This window comes from Frieseomelitta varia, unplaced genomic scaffold (assembly GCF_011392965.1).
Source record: "Frieseomelitta varia isolate USP_RPSP 00005682 unplaced genomic scaffold, Fvar_1.2 scaffold_131, whole genome shotgun sequence".
In the NCBI taxonomy this organism is placed as follows: domain Eukaryota; kingdom Metazoa; phylum Arthropoda; class Insecta; order Hymenoptera; family Apidae; genus Frieseomelitta; species Frieseomelitta varia.
This window is the reverse complement of record NW_025108984.1, coordinates 295,354-313,833: the sequence shown is the minus strand read 5'-3', so window position 1 is coordinate 313,833 and position 18,480 is coordinate 295,354. Positions and strand designations below refer to the sequence as shown.

At 26.1% G+C, this 18,480-nt stretch overlaps 1 protein-coding gene across 2 annotated transcripts; it reads right to left on the bottom strand.

The window, feature by feature from the left end:
• Window positions 1–659: 659 nt before the first annotated feature.
• Window positions 660–16,585, bottom strand: LOC122529155 (gamma-aminobutyric acid receptor alpha-like). Of its 2 annotated transcripts, none has more exons than XM_043654981.1 (11): window positions 16,473–16,585; window positions 11,299–11,498; window positions 7,083–7,150; window positions 6,728–6,948; window positions 6,349–6,431; window positions 5,643–5,842; window positions 5,125–5,212; window positions 3,845–4,005; window positions 2,257–2,433; window positions 1,492–1,634; window positions 660–1,045 (listed from the first exon to the last, which is right to left on the bottom strand). In XM_043654981.1, the coding sequence occupies exons 1-11, from the start codon at window positions 16,478–16,480 to the stop codon at window positions 832–834; spliced, it is 1,563 nt and encodes a 520-aa protein (XP_043510916.1). In that variant the 5' UTR covers window positions 16,481–16,585; the 3' UTR covers window positions 660–831. The 2 variants fall into 2 exon arrangements, with proteins under 2 accessions (XP_043510916.1, XP_043510922.1); XM_043654987.1 differs by lacking the exon at window positions 16,473–16,585 and adding an exon at window positions 11,620–11,798 and having other exon boundaries at window positions 668–1,045.
• Between the last annotated feature and the right edge of the window lie 1,895 nt (window positions 16,586–18,480).

Genomic DNA, 18,480 nt, shown 5'->3' with positions numbered 1-18,480 from the left:
TTCCTTTTTTCTTTTTCCTTTTTCCTACCTATTTCAATAGAAATGCAATTATACTACAAATACAATGCACTCTTTGATTTAGCAATGTGAATTTTCTACAACTTGTAATCATGAAGTTGTGAAATCATATCTGGTAAACCAAAATCCGTCTATCTCAACTTGGTAGAACAGCACAGAACGAAGAAAAGCGATTCATGTTCAAGATTATTAAGATTTTCGAAACTTTTAAAACTTCTAAAACGCCCAAGACTTTCAAAAGTTTCGAGCTTCATTTATTTGAAATGATTTCGTCATAAGTATTGATCAAAAGCGATTCCAAGTGTTTCAAATCTCATTCGTGATAGCATGGATATTTGATCATTATATATAGTACATGTCATTAGAAAAGACAACGTAAATGGTACTCGATGTGGAATCGAAGAACTGCTGAGAAGTGTTTGATAAGTAGTATAGACGAATCCAGGGAACTATTGGAAGGAAGTTGATGAAAATGCAGATAAATTTGATGCGCAATCAGAAAACTGTAGGATGCGAACGAGAGTTGATAAAATGGTGCAAAATCAGCGAGTTGTAGGAAGATTTAGTTTTCGTGAACAAACTCGATGCAAAATACGTTGAATGAATTTTCATGAAATTTCCCATAAATGCGTAAAGATCCGTTATCTAGTTATTAAGTAAACGAAGAATATTATTTTATAATTCAATAAAACCTGCGTTTTATTTTGAAAATCAACATTTCGGCTAAAATTGAACGATCAATTATATACATATTACTCGTATGTATAGTACAGTAGCACACTTCTATCTAAACTATATAGTTTATCAATTGGGTCATTGAGAAATTGATCCAAGCGGTGGATCCTGCCATTTGAATTCCTCTTGGTAAGTAACGTAAATGACCCAATAACAAACATTGAGTAACCCAAAGGAAGCAGGGAATACTATCCGCGCTACTTTATCGATGTAAGACACGCTGTTTATATGCCTTGCAATTTTCTCGCCTTTTTTCTTACAATTTCGGGCTGCTTCTCTCTGTCTGCGCCTTCTACAATTAAAATAGAAAGAAATCAAGTATGTTTAAACGTTTTTACGTATGATTTGATAAACATTTTAAATGATATTGTTAACAAATTTATTGCATTAAAATTACTTCTGTTCTTATTTCCAAGTTTATTCTTCTCTTTTCTTAAATAAATAAATTTTAATTTTATTATTATTAGATTAATATTAATATTATAACATTACTATCAGTAGACTGCGGATTTTTATGCACATTCACATTTAATACATTTATTATATTTAAATAGATATAATTAAAAGAGTAAAATTTAGAGAAAAGTAGACATTATTTTATTTAGTAAACGTTATAGAATACTATATTTTCGACGTTCTAATTTCAAAAAAATTGTTTTCAAAATTTCATACAATATATTATCACTGAATTATTCGAAAGAATTTCGAGAAAAAGAAAAATGTGGATTAATTTTTTACCTGTATGCTTCGTCACCAGCAAGGCAATAAATAAATTGACGCCATTTCGGTATCCACACTTCTGTTTGCGTTTGCCTTTCCATTGTTGATGGTTTTGATGTGACAGAGACTGTCATCGATCCTCTTCCATAAGAAACGGATTCCTAAATATAAACTTGTTTAAAGATATACATATATATTTTTCGTAAATATCAGTTGAAATCGTGAATACCCAATGTATCTGTTAAGATTGTATATTTTACTCGCATAGCAATAAACCAATATAAACGAAGTACAATGGATGTGTAATTTGACGATATGTTTAACATTATATTAGGATGTAAATTTTATTGGAAAATTGAAAATTGCAAAAGTTTCTAGCTGTAACAATTTAAACATCGGCAATTTTACTTAAAAATTTTAATTAAAATTCGAAAAGTCGCACTTAAATATTTCTTTAAATAATATCGCTTTAATATCGCTTGATATTAAAAGTACAAATTTTAATAAAAATTGTGAAATTTAAAAACTTATTAATAATGTTTGTAATATAATACCGAATATTGATAAAAAATTCAATTATTACAGTGAGACGATTCATCAGTAGAAAACACAAGTTTTTATTTATATATTTTACGAAAAATTGTTTAAATCTCTAAAGATACATTGTTTCATATCTATAAAATATCTAATTAAAATTATAAATGTAACTGTATATTTTGGTAGTTCTAGCGTTAATGTTTAGTAAATTCAGCAATTTCGTTTATATACACATCATCTATTTACATTAACACCGTAAACATCGCATAACAAAGAACTTCTTCTTCGTGGTACGTCTACTATTGTTTCTGGATGAACTGTTTGAGGACTGCACGAGACAATATTACAAAATCCATCCTGATAATCAGTTTCACTCTCATTTTCCCATTCTTCTTCATCTAGAGGAATTTCTCCGCTACCAACCTAACGAAAACATGTTAAACAAACATTTGTAATTAATAAACCCATAATTGTAATTAATAAACAATAAAATTGGATGAACCTCTCGGAAGCAGAAATTATCAGCTTCACATTTTTTAAACTTCTTAAATTTATTATATAAATATAATATTAATATTTAATTCTTAAGAAACAAATAACTTACTTTCATAAGTTTACTCATCGCATAGAAATGACATAAATAATGATTCCCAACAATTTTGCGATCAATTTTAAAATTACTCAGTCTGATGTTGATAAAATTTTACAAATGAACCATTCACTTGCCAATTTTTTGGCAATTAATTATACAAAAATGAATAGATAAAATGTTATTAATATCTACATGTATTGTCAATATTGATCAACCTTCTTAAATCATTAAATCATTTAAAAAATGTTCATTTCGAACGATTTAAATAATTAATTAAAAGACATTTATAAAACATCTAACAAAAATTATAATTAATTTATGCTCTACAAATGTACTATCAGTCGACAGAACAATTTGATCATTATAATATAATTGGTATGATATATTAGTATGACTAAACTATTACCCATACTGACTTTTCTTTGAGCTCTTTATGTGTTAAAGACTAGATGGATATGATAAAGTTCAGTTCTGATTTAATATTAAATCTTTTAAAATTATTCGAAACAAATGACTGTCTCTTACATGAAAACAAAGTTAATTACATGAAGACATATATCGAGATTAATTTGTATAGTATAGAATGTTCTAGTCAGTTGATTCTAATTTGATCAATTCTAATTGATTCTTATATTCAGTATGTTGTAGTTACATTGTTTAAAAGGTGAATTAACCAATCACGTTTCACATTTGATATGAAATATATATAACTGTAAATATATTAAGTAATAAATGTAAAATTATTCATTTTGAATTCTGTCTCGCTGGTAATGATCTGTTTTATCATGCACTGATTCTTGTACATACATCACAATTAAAACAAAAAAAAAAAAAAAAAACAGCTGATTAGATCGAATCGTGTTCCAGAATGAAAAAGAAGAAGCAGATCTTAAAGAGTTACAATCAATGTAAGAGCACCACCAATTTGAGCAACAACTAATTGTAAGTACCAAGAATTGCAAGTACTAATCACTATGTTACTTTCTCCACGAATTTTGTTCAGCATTTTCGACGACTGGTTCTTCCATTATTATTACCATAATATCGGTGAACATTCTTGCCCTGTGCCATCAATTTTAATTGCCGCAATTTTATTCTCTATTGCTTCATAAACAATTTCTGCAGTATCACTGTGTTTGTATAATGAGATTGTGTTATAAGATTTAACAACGCCATTTTCATCGATGTACCTAATTAAATTCTCATTGTATGTGAATGAAAAAAATTGAGTATTATGCGTACCTTTGTGAAATAGTGCACACCAGCGAATTCTAATAAAGTAGCGATACAATATCCAAAACTCATTAATAAAAACCAGTCGAGAGCAGTGGCGTATCTAACTTTTGGTAAATCTGTTCTGGAATCGAGGCTAATCGTCGATAGTGTCAAAACAGTTGTGATACCTACAACAATAATTTATATGATTGAATAATAATGTTTTTATTATGTAATATAAAATGTACAGCTGTAACGTCTAAAATAATAATTTATTTGACAATGAAACAACATTGTAATAATTTGTTACGCAATATAATATTAATACTATTAAACGAGCCCTTGTTTTTCCTTGTTTTTCATACGATAAATTTTGCAGGATTAAAATGTTGAAGATTAATATGTCTCCTAAACTAATAATAATAGTTTTTCGATATTAATTAAACATAGGTTAATGCCCTGTAGAGAATGTTGCGTTACATCAATTAGTAAATAAAAAAAAATATATTGTTCTATATAAAAAAGTGGAGGTGACCTTAAAATCCTCGAAATCCCTCTATTTGCAAAAAAATTATTATGAATTATGGTACTGAATAACTTTTATTAACAAAGTTTATCCATGTCAACATAATTATTTAAACAATCCCATTTAAGTGGTCTATATATAAACTCTATATAGACCATTTTTTCCTAATAACCCGAAGAAAATTTCGTTAATGCTTATGCTTTTCTTTTAAACACAATACATAAATATTTAAAAATTCAATAGTAGCAAATGTCACAAAATTCCTATTTCATACATTCAATGTATTGTATATTAATAAATATGTGATGAAATATTAATTATAAAATGGATTATGAAAAATGATCAAACATAAATTGTGAAAATGATATATGATAGAGAAAAACAGAATAATAGTATAATATATCAGAATAATATATATCATATTAGTAATATAATATATGAATAGTGTAACATATAGCAGTGTAATGGCATTGGTATAATAATAAAATACGTAAGAGTATTAAAATTTTAAATAGAATTTACGCACTTATCTTGATCATGAAGTTTTACATTATAAAATAGTAAAAGATTTTTCTCTTCATCACGAAATATATCTGTTATTAGTATATTTTAATCCATGCTATAATTTTAAGATATCCCATGTAACTTCTCATAAATATACATATATGTACATTTACGAATTAAATTTACAAATTATTACAATTAAATAATATATGTAATAATAATCATAGAATTATGTACAATGTAACATATATATATTTATTTTAAAAGATTGACTCACCTAAACCAACTCGATCACTAGTAGCTTCTCGATGAATCCAAAAAGATACCCAACTTAAGACTACTATTAAGACACAAGGCACATAAACCTAAAATCAGGAGGAAAAGAAAATGTTATTAAAATTAAAAGTAAATTACATAAATGATGATATTTTTCATAGGTTTTTAATTGTAAATGTATGATATAGCATGTTTATAAAATTTCCATTTTTTTTTTTTCAAGGGCAACCTTGTCAATATGTTCTATTAGTATAATTAAATAGTATTATATCATATACAATATTTTATGAGAGAAGTACAATTTGGAATGGAAAAATTTGTATTGTGATGGAAATAATAATTTAATTTAAACACTGTAAGACAATAATTGATTAAGTAATTACTAAACCATTTGTATTATGAAACAATAGCAATAATCCGAGGATAGCAATTGAATAAGAATTTTATATTTATTAGTATTTAATACAATTGAATACTTATATTCTGTATGCATTGAGGGGATTATTTATACTGACTTACTTGAATGAGAAAATAACCGGTATTTCGTTGCAAATTGAACGAAACTTGAAGAACTGAAAATTCGCCCTCGCGGCGCACGAAAGTTAAATTTCTGTAGGGCGAACCCATTAGATCGAATTGGGAGAGAGCCATTCCAGGAACGAAATTCACCGAGGAACCCTCTTGCCATTCGTAAATTAATTGACCTGACGTGTATGCATCTACAAAACATATAAAAAGAATCAACAATACTGCTTTAGCCTAAAGAAGTTGTAAATTTAATGAATTACTGTCATTGAAAAAAATTTTCTTCATACAGATCAAGTTTATCTTTGATTTTTCTCTAACAAGTGACTACAATAACAGAAATTATGGCAACCAATACGTTAAATATCTTCACTTGGATAATAAATTAAACTGAAAAATAAAAAATACACATTTAGAAAAAAATCTACCATATTAATATTAATATTAATCTACCATACTTATTATTATAAAAAAAATTACTTTTACTGATATTTTTATCGCAGTTTTAAATGCAAAATTAAGTTTTTTCTTTTTTTCTCTAATATATCTTTTTCTTTACTTTTCTTTGTATGTAATATATGATATGCATATGTTTTATAAGTCAACATAAAAGCAACATAAAATTAAAGCAAAACTTCTTAAATCGCGTATTTCTTCATTTCTATTTATGTGTTTATAAATATTTTGTAAAGGTACTTACAACTTCCAAGAATAAGTGGACAGGATTGCCGATCCATGGGAAAATTTCGAAGCTCCATTGGACATTTTGCTTTTATAGTAAGCCTGTTGATGAACATGGACACAGCATATGATTGGGTTCTATGTTAATTAAATAACATTGAACTATACTTTCACATTTGGATATAACACCGATGTTAACAATTTATTATTGAGACACTGCTTTTGCACTCATTGAATTAATAAATATTTTTTGTATAATTTCCAATTTTAATATTTTGCTTTTTGGAAATGATTAATTTTGAACTTGTACGATTCTTCAACTCACCAATCATGAACCAATGGAAATTTATTCTAACATTATAAAAACAAAGGATTAAGTCGCTTAAAATAGTGAGAACCTCATGGAATAAAGGATGTCTCCATCCTGCGTGATCCTCAACAATTTATTCGGCACCGTGATTGTGTGCACGTAACTATGTTTCCCATTATAAAAATAGGTGTCTGGCCTCCAGATTCTTTCTAACATTTTAATGCTCAAGCTGAGCGACTTTATTGGACCCAAGAAACTTAAACGAGTGTCACGCCAAGACTGTCGAAAGTAACAATCCATCGAATAATCCTGTAAAAGAAATTATCATTACTATTAACAGTAAAAGTGTTTATCAACGATAAAGGTGACAACAGTGTGAAATTCAGAAATTACTGAAAGAATTGTATCGCTTGTACTATAAATATATAAATACGTTTACCTACCATATCGAGTTCTGATACAGGACCCATACTTCTTATTAAAATATTGGTTTTCACCACAGTTGGCGTTCCTGCGGAATAAAAATGAACAATTACATTTTTGACGAATGATATATATTTTTTTAAAAATCGATTAACCGATTAATCGATAACGCAATGCCTATGATGACACAGACGAGTTATTTTGTGTGTCTTTTATTAAGATAAATTGAAAACATTGAAGAAAAGATGCAAAATATGGTTTGATAGTGTTAGTAGTACGCGAGATGCCTTCATTGAAAAGCAGAAATATAACTATGATGCGTGATATTTCTGATTGTACGTTAAAGACAATTTTTAGTTCTTTTCTAAACACAAACAATCTATTTTTAATGTTTCATGTTTGACATTAACTACTCGATGATGAAATCTTGTATGTCACTTTATGTGTCACTATTTAAAGTAAACTATCTTACAATTTTGTCGCGTTTACCAGGTGATACTTTCTTAAATATAATTGATACATTTTTAAATACTGAAATTTAATCAAATAATATATGATAGTATAATAAATATTAAATATAATATGATATAATAATAAATGATATATTTTTACTACTAAAATATCCTCTGTTTCTGATTTCATTTCTTTAATTATATAAAAAAATATTTAAATTCGCAGTCTAGTAACGAACTTAATTACTGTAATACAGTATTGTACGACTTTTATTAGTGTCGTTATTGTAATAATAATTTAATATTATTACTGTAATACAGTATCATAAATTTTTACAACGAAGAAAAGAAAACCGACTAAAGGAAGCAACTAGAGACTAGAGCTATACATAAAATAAAAAAAAAAAGAAAATAATAGATGTACTGAGGGAAATGAGTACAGAGGGATAATCGAAAGAATAGTTGGGCATTCTTTCGGATGGAAAAACAGAGAGAGAGAAAGAGAGAGAGAAAGATCACGGGAAATTGAGACCGCATGCTAGAGATAAAGGCGATTCCGAAGGGATAGTTTTCTTCGGCTGGCTGGAATCCAACTTTCCGCGTGTTCCATTCGTATCGGATTCGCTTCTATTTTCCCTCTTTTCGCTCGATCACTTGTCAAAGGTCATTACAATGCTCCAATTTTTTTGTTGTGAACATTTTGGAATCGATATACGGTGGGAAGCATGATGCGTTCCTGTTAAGTCAATCGTCTGGATCTTTTGCTCCACGATTATATTTACACATATAAAGGAGTGAAATCTCCTTTGATCGAACCACTAATTTTCAAATATCTTAACCCTTATGTTGAGTTTCTTCCTCAGTTTTCCAACTTAATTTGTCCCTTGCTGACAAATTGGCACAATGGTACAAAAGATTAATGGTACTAAATGTAGCACAGTTTTCTTTTACCTGAAATTTTATTTAACGAATATCTGATTATTCGATTATTATATTCACTACAATAAAATGTATGTTAGTGAGCGATAACTTTTTCCACTTACTAATAGAGAATTTGGTTGAATAACACAACAGTTGAGTTCTGTTTCTTCTCTAAAATGTAGTTTGCATAAAAATATAAATTTGCATGAACATGAGACTGCAGTCTTATTTTAATCGTTTTATACAAAATATATTATACTATAAGTAGATTAATTAAAGAAGAAATTAAAAATATTATACGTATGTGCATAATGTTATCATATACAATTATGTCATATTTATATATATATACATATACATTGTATATATATTTGTTAATATATGAATATGATGAATATTAGTATAATATAATATAAAAATATATTATTAAATAAATTATAATATGATGCATATTTAGTATTATTATTTAATATTATAATTATAATATTATAGTATTATCATTGGATACTATGATATTGGCATTAATATACGAATATAATTATTAGTACTAATACATAAATATTATTATATGAATGTAATTTTATATATATATATATATATATTAGTATATTTATTTTAAATATTAATAACCATCCAATTTTGTGGACTACATTTAAATTATGTTAATTCTTTCATCCTACAAAATTTGTTACATATTTTTTTGCGATATGTATTCCACACTTCAATTAATCCATAAATTCAAATTTTTTGACATTTTCGCGTGCGGTATTTCTTTTTACAGTGAAAGATATATGGATCTGGAACAACGGGACCAATTAACTCTGCCTATTATTTCAAGGCTTCTCGTATACATCTACATAGAAAACTAACAATAAGTCAATAAGAAAAAAATGTCTTCCAACAATTGTTTTCTTTTCAAAAAAATGGATGTTGAATATCTGCTTTAAATCAACAAATTATAAAATATTTTTTATTAATATTTTATTAGTTAATATATTGGTTATTTTAGTAATACTAATGTATTAATATAATAATAATATATTTTATATATAATAATATATTTACAATGTAATAGTAAGTACAGTAACATAATTATAATTGAGGGGAGAGATACATGTACAATATGAACAGACGAGTGTTTAAAAATTTTTTGAGTTCGAGCAAAATGAGAAAACATTACAAGTATTAAACAAGACATATATACGGCGTCTCAAATATTCAAACATTGTCAATATGTTACTTTTTAATTAAAAAAATGATACAAAAATACTTTAAAAATATTTTAAACATTTTTTTCTGACTCTCGAATATCTATCGCTTGTATTATTGTACAACTCATTATTGGAAATTGGACTACTATGCACGTTACTTTTGTATGTTTATAATAAACAGAAATTTATAGAAACAAATTTTGTTAACGTATCATTCGTTTTCACAAAAATATTGCAACAAAAATTAGTCGCGCCAATGCTTTTCTGAATACCACTGTGTATTTGTTTTATTTTCCAATTACGTACAGGAAAAGGAAGAAAACAAAAAAAGGTCAAACAGAAGAAAGAAGTGATATCAATTTCGAGAAGTTCCCGAGCGCTCGTTCGAATCAGAGAGCCTCTCAAAACAGACAGTTACTTCCGGTGACACCGGTCAGAGCCAATTGAAACTGTCCGATACTACATTTACCCGTCGTAAAAAAAAAAAAGTGACTCGAAGATTCCATTAGATTGATAGGAAATCAAAGAGTAGGTATGGAAATTGAAATTATATAGAAGTTAAGAACAACGTATCAGAATTCTTTTTCTTTTTTCCCCAACGAACTTCCGTAATCGTTTAATCCTTTCATCATCAGGATTGAGATAATCCAATTTACCCGGACTGACCTGATGGAGCGAGAAGAAATTTCCAGAAACAGTTAATTGTTTCAACGAAGAAACGAAAAAGTTATCGTAATCCATTTTTTATGTATCATGAACTGGTATTGAAGAAGATTTAATTGACAAGTTTTCTTTTGTCCTTGCGATACAAACGAACAACGAAGAAACAAATTTTTTGTCCTTTTCTTAAATTCTTTTTTTGTTATATATAATTTTTTAGTTTTTTATATTATTATATTATATTATTATATTTCATATTATATATTATATTATTATTTGTTTGAATTACATATTATTTTCTATTTTTATCTTTATTTCGTTTTCATTATTACATTCTAATATAATAATATACATATATAGTATTATATATAGTTAATATATTTATATTAACTATATTAATATATTAATTATAATTTTCTTATTTTGTATTTTCGTTTTATTTTCATCGTTATATTCTATTTTTCATTTTTTATTCTCACACTTAATTTTAATTTTATTTTAATTTTAATTATATTTTAATTCTGTTTGTTTACTATACTTACATATGTAATTTAATGTTTCATTAAATTGTGAATTGTAAAGACAAATACCGAGAGATTGAGAAACTATTTATAGTATTATAAACATTAATATTTGACCATTGAATGAAAGAAAAAGTAAATTAAAATAAATAAAATATTTCAAATAGAAATTTCACTATTTTGAGTATATTCGAATAAAATGTAATCCAAAGTACAATTTCAAAAATTTTTTTCAACAAATAATATATTTCAAAACTATATTTTAAGTAAAGTTTCACTTAAAATAAAATAGACTATTTACCATTTGTTATTTAGAATAATATTTTACCCGATTCTTACATACAATAAAATATCGATGTAGCAAAAATATAAAAAATAATGTTTGGTATAATGATACAAAAAATTTTCAAGCTGAAATACTCATCCGAAGTATGTTTATATACAAACATGCAAATATAATTGTTTCTTTACCCTTTCCGTGAGTAGGTAGTTGATTGTTCTCGTAATTCATTAGAAGATTGTCAAGAACCATTGTGATATTTCTAGAAACAATATCGTTGACGGTTCCTCTGGTCAATACAGTTTTCGAAGAAGCCTTCGGGGACAATGGAGAAACATCAAGTGCGTAATTTCGATTTTTACACGTCAACAGTAATACGAGAAATATGAACCTGCGAAAACCAAACATCAACTTAATTGAGCAAAATGATATTTTTAATTATACTATTAATTATATAACTTTACGTTGTTGGAAAAAATAATTCAGAGAAGCAAATCAATTTGAGAAATTACTTTGTTTCACCGAGCACACAGCGTTTCTTTATTCTTCACATTTTGAACACACACTCTATACTCTGATCCTTCTTCTTTTTTCCCTAACTCGCAATACACTACATTCACACGACACACATACATATATTACCAACCTTGGTTGTTTCACTCGTCGACATTCATAATGTACCAACCTAACACTTTAATTACACTTACAATTAATGGTATTTAGTAATTATTTAAATATTATATTTAATTATTATATTTAAATAGTTATTTAAATAGTTAATTATTATATTTAAATAGTGTCATTTTATAGTATTTAAATTCTGATTTAAATATTTACATATTTACATCAATATTTCTGATTTAAATATTTCATATTTGTATCAATATTATATCTAAATTCTGTATTATATTAAAACAATATTAAATTCTATACAAGTCACTAGAACTCAATTAATATATAAATCTCATATATGAATAATCATATATTTCTAACATTTTAATAGATATTTCTATTTATTTATATCATAAATTCTTGTCCACAAACTCTTGTTTGTTTAGCCACACGTTTAGAATCATCATCGTATTAACATATTAGACAGGTAACATTATGAAATGTTCCATTCATACCTAATTACGTTTTGCACTCGCAATATATCCTTGTAACTCTGACAACTCTGATTTTTTCATCGATAAATGTGCAGTTTGTTACACGACAAATGCCACTATAAATTGACGTATTCACCAGCATGTTGGCATCATTGAGCAAAAATTTTTCGAGATCCAAAGTTTCATACAAAATTTTCACTTGACAAATACACAACAACCTTGTATCCCGAAGAAAAACGGTCGTGCCGATTTTCTGTTCCTCCTCTGTTTCGACCATTCTACTTTAAACGGCGTGTGTAACAAGAGAGAGAGAGAGAGAGAGAGAAAAGGTGAAAATTTCAAACATGGTTCGTCGAAGGAGAAAAAACGATTGGCATGAAGTAAAAGTGAAACGGTAAGAGAGATGAGTATCCGTGGAAGGAGGAAAGGGTTGAGGTAGAGGGGGACAGGAGTAGAAAAGTGCTCTCCTTAGCCGCGGATTCAGCAACTTCCGACGAGGGTGCCCCTTGATGTTTCGAGTGAACATTCTCCCTCGTTACGTCAGAATCGCCCTTTAAGCTCTTCCGGTGCCCTTTTTGTGAAAAGACTATTGACAGCGAGATTTTTTTTTTTTTATAAATTTGTTTACATCGTGTCCTGTTTTTAAGAGGCGTAATAAATGATTTGAAAACTTTGCTTTAGATTGAATGCAGAGGAGTATTATAATATATATGTATATAATATTATAATATATATATAATATATAATATAATATATATATAATATATAATATTATAATATATATATAATATTATAATATATATAAATTGTAGCATATTATTTAAAAAGAGAGAAATTTATTGATACCAAAAAATACTCTCTACAATTGATATTGATATTATATTTCAGCTTATGATGTTGTATAAAATTTTGTTTTGATTCAATTGTGTGTGTTAGTACTTTCTAATAACGATAAAATTATATGTTTTGGTTCGTTAATTACTATTGTGTTTGATCTTACAACTTTGCAGAAAATTGTGTATTGGTAATAAAATTAAATTATCAGTAATAATTAAATAAAAATAAGATAATTTAGATTAATTTAAATCTCTGGGAACAGTTTCAAAATTTTAAAAATAACAGAAAATTTAAAAAGAGAAACTTGTTTGTGTTTATAAAACTTGCAAATATTTATATTATTAAAAAAGAAACAAATTAATAGTTAAAATTATTTATTTTACCATGTTTAATCTTATAACTTTCCAATTTTTTAATAGTAATGCATTCAAATTAATTTAAATAATTTAACATCTTTAATTCAGATTTATTATTTAGGCACGAAAGATTTAAAAAAGAAAATTTATTTATATTTATAAAACTTCCAAATATTTCTATTATCAAAGAAGAAATAAATATATTAACAATAAAAACTGTATTTAATTCTATCGAGTTTGAAATCAAATTGTGTGTTACAATATTATTTTCTAATAGTGGTAAAATTAATAAATTGATTTAAGCCTTTAGTAATAATTTAAATTAAGTACAAAAATATTTAAGAAACAAGAGTTTCTAAATATTTTTACAAGTATATTATTAAAAAGAAAAAAAGTGTGGATATACTTTGTGTATTCTATATCCTATTATCATGTCTGACCTTGCAACTTTGTGTAAAAATTGAAATTACTTTCATACAAATTTTTATGCATCTATGAAGAATTTAAGAATGCAAAAAACACAATAATGTACAAAAATATATAAAACGGCGTGTTATAAAATTTATTTGTTCTGGAAACAAACTTCCGTTTAGATTTCATTTTTTTAAAGATCCACGATCCAGTAATTATTTCCAAGCACATAATGACAAAGTCACATAACTTGAATTAATTTTTCTTCCATATTGTAAACTACAATTTGGATTATCCTCACATTCTGTTCTACATTCTATTGGGTTATCCTCAATTTCATATTGCAAAAAATACGCGAATGTGGATTATATTCTGCGAGAGCATGTGTACAAAAAGCGTGTGTACACTTCAAAGCTGCCAAACAGAAATTACAATGGTTTCTCGCTTGTGAAAAAGACGATAATTAACCAGGAGGTACAAACCGACGAAAGAGTAGTAATTTTTTTCTTTTTTTCCTTTTTTTTTTCGGTCGTTGCAGGCACACGTTTACCAGGAACTCGTGCCACTTTAATTTCAGCTTTTTCATTAACGGTCTGTATCAATATTGCCATATTTGGCCGGCTAAATAATCGATGCGAAATGCAGATCTTTGCCACTGCTTTCATTACCATAATTTACTCCTCTATTTAATTTCTTCGTTTAATACATGTGGCACCTCTATTTCTCACACTTCTAAGAATATTCGATTTCTAACGTAATCGTGTAACTATGATACAAATGAAATAAAATAAGAAGATGGTGGCAGAGTTTTTGTACTTATAGTATGGATATAAGTAGTTCAACTCGTTGTTTGATTTTCAGTACATTCACTTTCATGATGTTCCTTTATTATATTTTATTATATTTATATTTTATTTATTATATTATATTATATTATATTTATACTTTATATTATATTATATTATATTTATACTTTATATTATATTATATTATATTTATACTTTATATTATATTATATTATATTTATACTTTATATTATATTATATTATATTTATACTTTATATTATATTATATTATATTTATACTTTATATTATATTATATTATATTTATACTTTATATTATATTATATTATATTATATTATATTATATTTATACTTTATTATATTATATTATATTATATTATACTTTATTATATTATTATTATTTATATATTTTATATTGTCAAACTTAATTAGATTTCATTTTATTGTACATATCTTTCATAACTCTTTGTTGTATAATTATTTTATTTATACAACTTCGTTTTGTTTTTTATTTTGTAATTTTAATTTATTAATAAATTCGAACTTGCTACATTTTTCTCCTATTATAGTATCAATTCAAGTTTGTTTTGATAACTTGGCAATTAATTAATAAACCGCGAATTTTTATGCATTTGAAGAAAATTACATTATAATATTTCACGTATGGAACAAATCTCTGTCCAAATTATCTTTTTTAAATTACTTTCAAAAAAATATATATATAAATTTACATAAAAATCCGCAATAATTAAATTTATATCTTTCACGAAACACTTGGAATATTATTCAACTGCATCATTTAAATTTACTTCTAAGTCATGAAGCGAAACGTACAATATACAATAACATGTAATTAGTTCTTTTATGTTTCGCTCTTTTATCGAGATATGAAGTTGATGTTGATTTTTTGCATTTTAACGTTTGATCCTGCAATTCAAAAGAATATTTACTAGAATGCCGAATGAAAAAAATTAAACATACGCACGTATGTTGTTAATAAAATAGAATATTCGTCAACTGCTTGACAGGAAAATTAGCGACGACTAAAGCATAAAATTTTCTATGACAAAATATTCAAGTAAAAAGATTAGAAAATCTTTGTGTATAAACATAAAATAAACAATAAAGTTTTATTTATACGTTTCACTAAGAATATAAAAGTATTAAAGTAAAAAATTAGAAAACCTTAGGAAAAAATTAGAATGATCAAAATGTTGAAGTAGAAAAATACATAAAGAAAATCTTTATGTATTATATGCAATAAACAATAAAGTTTTTATTTATATATTTCACTTGAATCTCTAAAAATATACTGTTCTGTATCTATCTAAATTTCTGACAAAAATTCTGAATTGATCACTTTGGTAGTTCTAGTGTTGAAGATTGATTTACTTTACAAAAATTTGACCCATTATAATTATTGATTTAATAAGAGAGCACCAGTCACGATTAGGCTAGGCACGATTAATTAGAAAATTATTTCTCAGCTTGTGATTTGTGATAAACTTCGTTTTTTTAGATGCTCTTAAAAAAATAGTATATATTATTAAATAATAATAATTATTATTATTATTATAGTATATATTATCGTGTCCATAACTAATAATAGCAACGATATTAATAATAATATTATTATTATCATAACGATTATGTTATTAATATATTATATCAAATTGTTTTAACAATCAAAGGATATTCGTGGGCCATAAATTATTTCTAACGAGACGATTGCTGGCTCTTATTAATAGTCCTTCGTACAGGAGTGATTTCATGCGACAAGCAACACATAAAGTAATTTTATACTGAAACAATCAGTACGTTCATCGATTGAAAATGATAATGACTACTCACGTTAACATCACGTTAGCTTCTTCTCCTCCAAGCGACACCGTGGGATTTCAGTCGGAAAAAAAAAAATTAAATAAGCTCGAACCGAATACCGGCACTCGCGAAGTAGATCTACATGCGATTCTTGTGACAGATCCTCGTGGATCTCCCACCTGGGCGAGATGAAACTTACTGCCGCGCAAACTCCGACAATCCTGCCTTCCACGACGTTCAACGAACTTTGTTATCGTTTCTCGTGTCTTCTTTATTCCTTTGTGCTCCGTGTTCGATCATTCACAATGCTATCGGCGGGCCTCCTCGTTTTTCGCAATTTCTTTTTCCCTTTTTTCACTCCAGCTTCGCGCTCAACGTTCGACGAAACACACACAGGGTGTGCCGGGTACAAATCGACTGGCAGGTGATTCCACGTGCGAAGGAAGACCAGTCGAAATTTGGAGTAGAAATTTTTCTTGTCGAAGCCTCCGTTCTCGGAGGAAAATCTCGAGTTTCGGAAATTTGTCAAGCACGCTGGATTTTTGCTAATGTTGAACAGGGATGAATGATCGACGACTGATTTTATTGATTTCGAAATTATTATTAAGTCGAAAACTCCAATTTTTGTTTATAATTTAATTAAATTTTGCTTATAATTTTTAATTTTTGATTAAAGTTCCGATTTTTGTTTATAATTTCATTAGATTTTGCTTATAATTTTTAATTTTGATTAAAATTCCAATTTTTGTTCATATATTTATATACTGCTTATGTATTATATATTTATATTATATTATATTATATATTATTATATTATATCATATTATATATTATTAGATTATGTTATATATTATATTATATTATATTATATATTATTATTTTATATTATATTATATTGTTTATATATTATTTATTGGAGTAAATTTAATTTCTTTTCCTCGACATATTTTTAGAATTAATAGAAATACCTCGACGATATTCAGATTATCCTGATTCTTATTATTGTTAACAAGATCTATGATTTCAACAAATGGATTAATTTTTTTTTATTTGCGTTATTTTCCAAAGATTTATTTCAAAACGATTGATTTTATTTAAGTTTTTTTCTACGTGCAGAGATAAACGTAGAAAGACGTGGAATAAAATTTTCTCGTATAAAGTTTCATTTTCAAGAAACCAGATGTCAAAAATTATTTTGATGCCAATAATTTTCGTTTCATCATTTTCTCATGTAGAATAATCTTTCGTCGATTATTATAATTTCGTCATATTAAGTTAATATTATAATATATATTTATAATTTATATATTATATATATATTTATATAATATATAAATAATATTTATATATTATAAAGGAGCTGCAATGATCCATTTAAGGCTTAAATTAATATAATTAATATTATATTTATATATAATATATAATTAATATTATAAATTATAATTAATATTATATATAAATATAATATTAATTATATTAATTTAAGCCTTAAATGGATCATTGCAGCTCCTTTAATAATTGTTGATTTATATAATTCTCCAATATGTGCTTATATTTATTTTAATTTACCAACTTGGTATAAATTAAATTTGGTAAACTCCAACTATCAAACGAGAATAGAAGGTCGAAACACTAACGAGAAAGTGCCTAGTTAGAATAATTTTTTTTATAATGTTATGTTTTTTATAATAATTTTTATATAATATTATATATGTATATACGATTATCAATGCTTGATTATGCTCAATGTTACATAGATAGTATTCCATATCATTATGCAACGCCATAAATAAATAAATTATTTTTCACGTTATTATATCATAAATAAATTATTATTATATTCATAAATAAATTATTATATTCTCAATGTAAGAAAGAGAGAAAAAAAAATTAAATGCAGTCAAAATAAAACTGTTTTTTGTTGGAAATTAATCTCTAGATTACTTTTTTTTTATGTAACTCTAATCAAACAGTCCAATTTGTTTGGGTGGACATTTAGCAGACATCGGCATAATTTTTAGTGTGGTCGCTGTTCCGA

What these genes read in the sequence shown, in the direction of transcription:
- LOC122529155 (XM_043654981.1), bottom strand. An exon ending in GACATCCTTTATTCCATGAG is followed by an intron (nt 6,432 to 6,727) that starts GTTCTCACTATT and finishes GTTCATCAACAG; the next exon opens with GCTTACTATAAAAGCAAAAT. An exon ending in GCTGGTGACGAAGCATACAG is followed by an intron (nt 1,046 to 1,491) that starts GTAAAAAATTAA and finishes TTTTAATTGTAG; the next exon opens with AAGGCGCAGACAGAGAGAAG.